Source organism: Atta colombica, unplaced genomic scaffold, assembly GCF_001594045.1.
Source record: "Atta colombica isolate Treedump-2 unplaced genomic scaffold, Acol1.0 scaffold225, whole genome shotgun sequence".
Taxonomy (NCBI): Eukaryota; Metazoa; Arthropoda; class Insecta; order Hymenoptera; family Formicidae; genus Atta; species Atta colombica.
In genome coordinates this window covers 163,886-174,372 of record NW_017259322.1, presented here as the reverse complement: position 1 = coordinate 174,372, position 10,487 = coordinate 163,886, and the positions used below count along the sequence as shown (strand labels likewise).

General features: G+C 27.5%; 3 protein-coding genes across 3 annotated transcripts in view; 1 reads left to right on the top strand and 2 right to left on the bottom strand.

Annotated features, from left to right (window-relative positions):
- Positions 1 to 155: 155 nt before the first annotated feature.
- LOC108688109 (U1 small nuclear ribonucleoprotein A) lies at positions 156 to 1,113 on the top strand. Its single transcript, XM_018194214.1, has 2 exons — positions 156 to 392; positions 655 to 1,113. Exons 1-2 carry the CDS (start codon positions 156 to 158, stop codon positions 1,111 to 1,113), a joined length of 696 nt encoding a protein of 231 aa, XP_018049703.1.
- Positions 1,114 to 6,535: 5,422 nt separating this feature from the next.
- On the bottom strand, positions 6,536 to 8,126 carry LOC108688100 (alpha-1,3/1,6-mannosyltransferase ALG2). Its single transcript, XM_018194200.1, has 2 exons — positions 7,786 to 8,126; positions 6,536 to 7,513 (listed from the first exon to the last, which is right to left on the bottom strand). Exons 1-2 carry the CDS (start codon positions 8,026 to 8,028, stop codon positions 6,536 to 6,538), a joined length of 1,221 nt encoding a protein of 406 aa, XP_018049689.1. The 5' UTR covers positions 8,029 to 8,126.
- A 1,209-nt stretch (positions 8,127 to 9,335) lies between these two features.
- LOC108688058 overlaps positions 9,336 to 10,487 on the bottom strand; it is a 3,924-nt gene continuing 2,772 nt past the window's right edge. Inside the window, exon 7 of the mRNA XM_018194149.1 lies at positions 9,336 to 9,385. Coding sequence (XP_018049638.1) covers positions 9,336 to 9,385 — 50 coding nt within the window. The remainder of the gene's footprint in view (positions 9,386 to 10,487) is intronic.

Sequence of the window (10,487 nt, the reverse complement as noted above, 5' to 3'; positions counted from 1 at the left end):
TATATATATAATTCTTGTGTATACATGTACCTATCTATATATATAATGTATAATATATGTACATATATAGATATATATGTACATATTTAATGTTTATCTTATACATTATTTTTATTTACAGAAGATAAAATATTTAACATCGACTTTTGGTCAAAATGGATATTCGTCCAAATAATACAATTTACATTAATAATTTAAATGAAAAGATTAAAAAGGAAGAATTAAAGAAATCATTGTATGCTATTTTTTCTCAATTTGGTCAAATTTTGGATATCGTAGCTTTAAAAACATTAAAGATGCGTGGACAAGCGTTTGTTATTTTCAAAGAAATAGCAAGTGCTACAAACGCCTTAAGATCAATGCAAGGTTTTCCATTCTATGACAAACCAATGGTAAGAACTATAAAAAATGATTGTGTTTTATCTTTACATTATATTTTTTTATATTTGTATTAAGAATATTCTAATGTGCACATGTGTACGTACGTGTGTGCATGCATGCATGCGTGTATATGTGTGTGTGTGTGTGTGTGTGTATGTATGCATGTATGTGCACATTTATTTGCATATTATAAATTCATATAAATATATTTGTATCCCTTACATGTGTATAAAAATATAAAAATAATCTCTTTCAAATGTTTTGTTTTTGTAGAGAATACAATATGCTAAAACTGACAGCGATATAATCGCTAAAATGAAAGGCACCTTTGCAGAACGTCCAAAGAAACCAAAACGAGTTATTCCAGTAGCAGACGAAGAAGCCAAACGTGCCAAGAAACGTGCAAAAGAGCAAGCCAAACATTCACAACAAATTGGTTATCATGCTAGTATACCCCAACATTCAGGACTTGTCAATGCCGCTGTTCCTGAACAGCCACCTAATCAAATATTGTTCTTAACAAATCTGCCCGACGAGACAAGTGAAATGATGTTATCAATGCTGTTTAATCAATTTCCGGGCTTCAAAGAAGTACGCTTAGTACCTAATCGGCATGATATCGCATTTGTTGAATTTGAAAATGAAGTTCAGTCTGGTGCGGCAAAAGATGCTCTTCAAGGTTTTAAAATTACACCTTCCCATGCAATGAAAATATCATTTGCAAAGAAATAGCTTTATAATATATTTTGTATTATCCCTACTATATATATATATAATAAAATAGAAGTAAGACGTAAGTTGAATTGCATTTGTATAAAGATAAATGTATTTCTTGGTATTTAAATTGATTTCGATTATTTCATTCATAACTTTGCGCAATTTAAAATATTTTATTTAATATCCAACGTTACTTTACAATGGGATTCAATAAACGTAATATTTCTTCAATGTGATTCATATTTTTATATACAATCCGCGTGACAAGTTATACCATATAAATAAGATATTTCAGGTTGAAAATATATGTAAAAAGTTATGTACAACTAGAAAAAGTTTATATTGCATTTGAATACCTTTTGCAAAAATAAGTAATGTAAAAGAGTAATTTGCTATAACAAAATATTATTTTTTCCTTCTAATTTCCTGTTTATATTAAATTAAATTGATTTGTTACATTAAACTAAAATATATTTTCTAACAATTCAGTTTCATATCAATTTTAAAAAACTTCGTAAGAAAAATATTTATTATTATTTAAAAATACGTAATATACTACGTGAATTTATATAAAGGAAGCAAGTTGTTAGATATTTCCGAATAAATAGTGCAACAAGATCTATCAAAAACTATACCTCTATATTACATTACAGTACATTTATATTACACATCTTTTTTAAATATAAAATATTTTAATTTATTTAACATTAATAAATTGTGACTATTTCATAATGGGGCAGGTTGTATTACATGTGTAATTCGCCTTGTTATGTTTTTATTAATGCGACATAAATAAATCTTTTCAAAAAAAGAAAAAAATGTACGTCAAATGTACGCTTGAAAAATTTTCCGTACAATAAAATTTTTAAGCGTGTTAATTGGCTGCAGGACAGAAAGCTTCGTCCGAGATCTTTTTCAACAAACTTGAAAAACTTGGGAGTATATATCGGGTAAGTGTAAAAAACGCGTAAATATAAGAAAACGATAAATGTAATTTAGCCTAAGTACATACAGACATGACAGTTAATGAAAATGAAGGATTCGATTTTCTTTTGCGCATGTATGGCTGTAAAGCATAAAATATAGTGGCCTTCATGGTTGAAAGTATAGGAAATTATAGAAAATTTTATCAATATTCAACGTAATATAAATTTACCTACATAAAATATAATACATATTATAAACGTACATATAATAATCAATTTAAATTTAAATGTAAATACTTCTTAAATGGCTAAAAAAATGTCTCAAAAAATGTATAAAACTTTTCTAAAGTGTATATACATTAAAAGTATAATAGTTATTAACAGTTTAATAGCAGAATATATCAAACATATTCGGATAAATTACTCATATGTATCCATCCTCATTAAATTTATATTCCACCGAAAAGAAAACCGATTACATCAACTAATATGTATAAATGTATATATCAAAAGAAATAGTTTATTTAACATAATATTTTGTATTTGTCATGTAAGTATTTATTATATATGTTGTATGACGATATTAGTTGTGACTTCTCGAAAGAGAAAGATAGCAGCCATCGAAACTACAATCTATATTTCGTTTCATTATAATTGTCATGAACATAATAATTAGCAGTCAAAACTATATCTTAATAGTATTACAATTGTATTACACAGGGTAAGATTCTAAAAAGATAATATTTAATAATACTCAATTTTTTTATAAAATATTCACTGTTATTCTCAAAATTTGATTATCAACAGAGATCATAACTGTAGAGAAAAAATTGTAATTTTGCGGCATATAAAATATTATAGCATTACAAGTAAGCACATTTATTTAAGAAACATTTATATAACAAAAAATCATGAATTTAATAATGTATGCCAAATATTAATAGTAGATATAATAAAATTTATATCAATTGTCGATAATATGTCATCATTCCTCAATTACATCCTGACCTTTGGGGCCTTTTTTATATTTGTCCAGGATTGATAGTATTTCGTCAGTTTTTATGATTGCATAAATGTAATCATAATTACAGTAATGTAACGATTTTAATACTCTCTCCTCCCTCTCTTCCTCCCCCCTCTCTCACAGTAACCACATACAATCATGTGCATTATTATTATTAGCATGCTATTATTTTCTTAAACTTTTTAAATATTGTTTAGAACATCAATTGCAATATGAACCATGCACACATAAAGAACAGCATAATATTTATCACAGTAATAATACCCTTAACGGTGCAGAAATAAAGAATTTTAAAATTCCAGAGGAACGTTTACCTGATTACATAATGTCAGTGCATTACATGCTTTATGTTCTTAATTTATCTTATCGTTATTTATATTGTATTGTACGTATGTACTAAAAACAATTAAATTATCTTTTAGTAGAAATATGTAGATATTAAAGGAAAGATATTAAAAGAAAAAGGAGAAAAAGTTTAGTTGGGAAAGATTCAATTACGATGTATTAATATCAGAGTTGAGCAAGTTAATGTTTTTTTTTTTAACTGAATAAAGTTAAAGTTAATGGCTTTACAAAATTAATAAAGTTAAAAGGAATAAATTTGAAGAAATAAAAAATTAACTTAACGTAAATTAAGTCAATATTGAATTAACTTAAGTTAAAAAAAAGTTAAGTCAATTTTGAAAAAAATTATTTTTTAGATCAAAATGTCTTAATTTTTCTTAAAATAAGATTAAATAGCTACAATATAGATTATTAAGTAAATTAAATTTTTAATTTTTTTATTCATATGTGAATATATTTTTCATTCATATATAACACATAACTACATAACTATATAAGTTATATAACTTTAAAAAAACAGCCAGTACATAGAGGAGATACAAGATCAGTGATTACTTTTTAAGTCTTAAGAAAGTGACCAATTACAATCGAATGCGAAAAGAATATTTGATTATAATTGGTCAATTTCTTATGACTTAAGGCTTAAAATTAAGGGCTATTATAAATCCGGACTAAAGCTTATGGCATAAGGCATAACCGCATAAACTAATCAGAGGACTGCATTAGCATCTTAAGAAATTATTTAAGATAGTCTTAAAATATGAACAGATTACGAATATACGCCCTTAGTCTTATTATCTCTTATTATTTTTCTAAGATATTTAAAAGAGATAAAAAAATTGTTTAACTTAAAAAAAAAAATTAAAAAATTAAAAATAACTTAGTTTAAAAGTAATTTAGTTAAATTAAAATTTAATGAATTTAAAATTAACTAAATTAAAAGTTATTAACTTTTTAACTTTTTTAATTTTTAATGTTTTAACTAGTTATTACCTAACCCTGATTAATATATATTTTCTATTTTAACAATAATTGTTTTACGAATGTTCCGAAGTGCTATTATATAAGTGTTTCGAAATAATATTCATACATATGTAAACTGACAGTGACAAGATAATTCTGCAATTATATATTTTCATATTAAGTCGGATATCGTTCCAATGTAATAATGAAAATATATGAGTATATTTTAAATATATAAGATATGAATACATCTACCCAAACACGTACATATGTATAGATCCAGTAATTTCTCATATATCGCTTAACATATGTATGAATTTCCTTTAATATAAAAGAAAAAAAGATAAAATAAAAAAAAATTTTCTCTCACATCAGTATCAATCTTATAAAATTTATAGTATAATTCAATAAAATACTTTTTTTAACTGAATAAGATACTATCGCGTGAAACACGATTCATTAATCTGGGGCATCAAAATATTTAAATGATATAGCTGGAGATTATGAAAGTATAAAGCCTTAAACACAATGAAGGAATAGCGATAACAATAACACGATTTCAATCTATCAAGATTGTATATTCCAATGTAGTTCTGATTTCTGATAGATTGAAATCGTATTATTCCTATCGCTATTCCTCCGCATTGTATTTAAGGCTTAAGGCCCTGCCTACAATGAAGGAAATATTAGAAATAAATATTAAGATTTCAACCTATCAAAAACTGCGTATTCTAGTGTACTGACGTTGAGTATTATCTACTGATGAATTTGGCACACATGTACTGACTTCGCTCCAATGCTGCCCTGACATGGTACGAGTGCAGAACCACTTTAATCATCACTGAAAATCTACAGTTTACATTATATATACTGTATATTTTCAGCATTGGCAGTGAATTTTGGAAGTCAAATCTAGTATCCATCGAGGATTTATTCCAGATCAGAAAAACCAACTATAATCGAGTATTCCCCTGTCGTTTGATTGTAACAGAAAAATACTCGACTGTAGTTGGTTGGTTCTTACTTTCTGATCTGGATTAAATCCTCGATGGATACTAGTCATGATGTAAAGACAGATTTATCATTGCGCATCATGATTTTACGTGTCGTAACATAATGACTCATGAATCAATAAGAAGTGCCCAAAAATGCAACCGCAAAGTTCAAAAATTAATATATATTATACATTAAATTAACTGATTAGTTCTCAATGATAGTTTTTCTTTGTTTTTAGCGTTTTATACTTTCAAATATAGTTGATAACATTTGACAAAAAAAAATCGAAAAAACTTGTTACGAAAATTTTTCATTAGTGCCCAGTTCATTTATAGAAAATTTTGCACGATTGTATTGAAGTCTTTCGATATTTCTGGATTTCATTATACTCAATTATTATCAAATCGTTTTATAATCATAAATAACAATTAGAAAAGTAACGGCGTCTCAAATAACAAATTACCTACCATCCCTAAAAAATACTTACAATATATGTCTTTGATGTCCTTTAGTTTTGCTCTTAATTTTAACGTAGCTTCTAATTTTATCAAGAAACATGGCAATGTGTCTTGGCACTAAGATATACTTGACTTTTTCAAAAAAGCTGCGAGTAAAAATATGTTGAATGAACCTAATTTTATTTAATATAAGACGTGAGAAAATTCAATTATTGAATTTACTCTTTCAATATATACTTCAAAATTCTTCATATAAAATTCATTAATTTCAAAAACTTTATATTGGTTAACTGCGTAATATAAAAATAATCAATGAAAATTATCTACATGATTATTAAAGCTTAATTATGCTTCAAAAGTTTTTATACGAAATAGAAACGATTTCATAAGAAAATTTTAATTGACAGCAAGTTTACACAAATTCTGCTGCGCCATTGCATGTAAACTTTATATGTTATACAACTGTGTCTTTTTTGATTTGCCTATGAATCCTATAGTAAATTTTATTTTTATAGAACGTAATTAAATAAGCAGTTTAGGCTAAATAAAATCAAGCAGAAAATATATATCTCTCTTAAATCAAGTATATTTAATTAATATAAAATATATATAAAATATATATAAAATAAATATATTAAAAAATTATACTCATTTATTTCCTTATTTAATAAGAGTAGATATATCATGCAAAAAATTGAAAATAATCTTAAATATTTCTCATTATCTTATTTTGTCTTTGCATCAGTTAAGTCATTTATCGCTTTATTTAATTGAGCACTAAAAGCAGCGAAACTAAATGTTTCCGAAAATCTGCATTGACCCGATCTACCAAAATCCTCAAGATGATTTGAATTTGTGATTAAATAAGCTATTTTGGTGGCAAATGCTTCACCAGATAAATCTACTAAGAAACCAGTTTTTCCAGAAATTATCGATTCTGTGGGACCACCGGAATTATGAGCAATTACTGGTTTGCCCATATACATCGCTTCCAAAGGTACTATTCCAAAGTGCTCGTTCGGTGGAGTATATATCACAATTTTACAATGATGTATTATGGAAACTTTGTCTATGTCGGAGGGTGAACGTAAGAATATTACTTTGTCTGTTACATGTAACTCATCTGCAAGTCCTATCAATTCCAGGTGATATTCCACATTTTCCTCGATCCTTTTATCATATCCACCAGCCATAATCAAGAATACTCTCTTGTATACTTCCTTTGTTAAAAGTTTCTTTAGTTCTGCAAGAGCTTCTATTGCAATAGACAATTTTTTTTTACGCTCATACCTATTGATAGATAACAATATAATACTATCATCCGGAAGTTTCCTATCAATTACCCTCTCTATAGATACTATTCTTGTCTTATCAAAAAAATCTGTGTTAATGGAAGGATACAAAATTTCTGGTTTGATTTTCAATCTTTTGAATATGTTCTTGAACACATTGCTTGTAAAACAACTATTTACAAATATTTTATGCGCCATGCCAGTTGTAATCTCTTCTAGATAATTCAGTGGCATACGGTAAAGCTGTTTAAAATAACCACCAGGATATGAGAGCAGCTGGTCTGGATAATGACAATAAAATACTACATATGGAATGCGCAATCTAAGTACGAAAATACAGATGGACACCAAGTCACAAAAAACAACTTCTGGTCGATGATCACTAAATATTATGTAGCTGGCTGCATATATCTATAAAAAAATATAAGAATTTATTTCTACAATGTATGTATTTGCTGTTGAACGCAGACAATTCTTTTAATCGAGATTTTTTTAAAGTAGATTTTTCTCAATTATTTTTACTGTCATTTCAGTGTTAACAATATACTTTCCAATAAGAGACACAGAGATATAGTGTGACACACTGAATCATTTTATCTTCATTTAATATTGACAACGAAAAGGATATGATTTGTTGTATTACATCATATCATTTGTATCTTTTATTAGACTAAACTTCTTACCATGCGTATATAAGCACAGAACGCATAGAACCTGCCTAGAATGTGCCTAGGCAGCCAATTGCCCACAACGGTAACGGGAATCGTCCCATCTTTAGTTTCTAAGAAACAATGCTCCGGATCGTGATGAGTTGTCACGAAATTTACATCGTGGCCATACTTCTTCAATGCTAGAGCTGCGTCGACAACGAGTCTCTCCGCGCCACCGATACCGAGATCGGGATGTAAAAATGTGACGCGTGTCATCGTACTCACGAATAATCCGTCAAACGGCCATCACTACGTATTTATTGGAAAGTACAAAATTACCGCGACATAAATAATTGGGACAGGCTTTCTTTTACATGAATGCGTTCAGAAATTCAAGGCAGGATGATCAAATCAAAGTTTGCTAGGTTTTTGGAATACCAATCTGTCTACTTTAAAGGTCCAAAGCCTCTTTCATCTAATTGGCGTATTTTGTTAAATCCTAAAATATAGACCAATCAGATGAAAGAGCGCCCTGGGCGCTCAATGAGCGGGCTTTTGAATTACTTGTGAACGCACTTAATGTGATTGGTTGGGTTTACAACAATCAATTATTGTTCATTTGCTCGGTACGTAGGCTAGCTACTTTCTCAATTTGAACGTGTCTATTGATTATTATTAGTTATCGACATCGACAATTGTTGATAAACGCGGAATTAATTTCAATCTGACAAGTTTGAAATGTTTCAGACATTCAGCATTGGCAGAACATAGCATTAAGTTAGGACACCACCATATTATTTGATATAATGACTACTATATCTACATCATATTTTCCAAGAAAGTTCCAGGGAAACTCTAGAAATCCAGAAACATCCAGATAACTTAAAGAGATATGGACTATAACATAAATAAAAGACAAAACAGAACATGACTTCCCCTCTCCTCCTTTTAACAAAGTTTATATAAATAGGGAGTCATCCGAAAAGAGAGCAGTTTATCAGTACAAATCCAGATAACAAAAAGTGTTTAAGATGACGCAAAAAAGTTTTTTGCGTCTAAAAGACTTAAGTCTTGTGTTATAATTTAACAAACCTTTTGTGTTATTTGGGAAATGCGCCTGGATGAAGTGAATGATAAAGTTTACAAAACGTTTGCCAATAGATCACAACACCGCGATAATCCGCAAATCCCTTAACATCTCTAAAAAAAATATCCGTGAAAGTAATACCGTAAGCCATAAGATATATTCTCAGTATATTTGATATATGTTTTGAGTATATCATAAGAATATATAAGAAATAAAATTTTATTGAGATATAGATGTAGATGTATACAGTATATCTCAATATGTAACAGTGCATTCCATATGTGTAACGAATATTAATGCGATATCGCGTGCTATTTAATTAAATTTATAGATCGATTTTCTTTTTTTTTATTTATATATATTTTAATTATTGTTTACATTGCAACTTTTGTCAATTCGATAAAAATGTATAGTTATAATTTAGTTTCCGAAAGAGCAAAATATATTGACAATGATGTATTTTTACTTTGCGGAATTATTAAGTTTATAAATTTATCTAAATTTCTTGACATGTTTTCAGTTTGTTAGTGTGAGTCACTTTGATACCTAATACATTATTAGATTATCAATTTTATAATTTATTGTAATTTTTCAAAGTAGACACTACTTCATTTTTTGAAATCAGTAACTTTATTTTGATAAACTGGTGAACCATTTTGATATTACTGTATTTATATTGCTGAAGAGAGTTCCAAAGTGAAACATTCAATTTCAATTTGGAATTAATTATGAAGATATTATTCTATCTATAATAAAATAAATGTTCTGATATGAATTTGTGCATCATAAACTGCACTGTACTCTCATTAATCTTAAAATTTTTGATTCATTAAAATTATTAATTTAAAAATTATTGTTAGACTAAATCCTTAACATTAAATATACAGAAAATAAATAAACATCTACTACCATTTTCTTGTAAACTCAAGATGCAATTTTATAATATTTTTAATAACTAAAAAAATATTATTTTTCGACGAAATATATTGTAGCGTATTTGTACTCTTTATATAAATCTCTTTCTTTTGTTTTCGATTTCCCTTTGTATGTATTATTCTTAAACTTTATTATGGATTAATCATCTAAACAACTAATAAAAATGTGGCATAATCATAATTAATTGAATGAATAAAAGGATACAATTCCATTTCATGTTACAAATAAATGCTTTGAAGCAGATATATTCTTCGATTGGTCAATTTGTAAAATTCTTTTTTTTTTGATTGACCAAGGAAGTATTTGCAGCGTTAAATGGATCACACTCTATATTATATAATACACACATACACACACACACACGCGCACACACACACACACACACACACACACACACACACACACACACGCGCACACACACACACACACACACACACACACACACACACACACACACACACAATATTATTTAATATACACAATATTATACATTTTTTTTACAAAAAAATCATTTTTTAAATTATGAACATCAAAATTTTGTTAAATACAGTTTTAAAAATATAGTTTTAAAAAATTGATAGAAAATTTTATATATCATGTTTGGTGCAGAGTATAGTATAATTATGAATTTTCTTATCATAAACAATCAGAAAAAGTTATTATTCTAATATTTCATGTGCAAATTCTTAGTGATTATCACTATCATTATTGC

Excerpts from the sequence above, each read along its gene's own strand:
- LOC108688109 (XM_018194214.1), top strand. The coding sequence starts at position 156 with ATGGATATTCGTCCAAATAATACAATTTACATTAATAATTTAAATGAA. Across the intron at positions 393-654 it reads CATTCTATGACAAACCAATG|AGAATACAATATGCTAAAAC; the intron begins GTAAGAACTATA and ends TTGTTTTTGTAG.
- LOC108688100 (XM_018194200.1), bottom strand. The coding sequence starts at position 8,028 with ATGACACGCGTCACATTTTTACATCCCGATCTCGGTATCGGTGGCGCG. Across the intron at positions 7,514-7,785 it reads TCTGTGCTTATATACGCATG|ATATATGCAGCCAGCTACAT; the intron begins GTAAGAAGTTTA and ends ATTTTTTTATAG.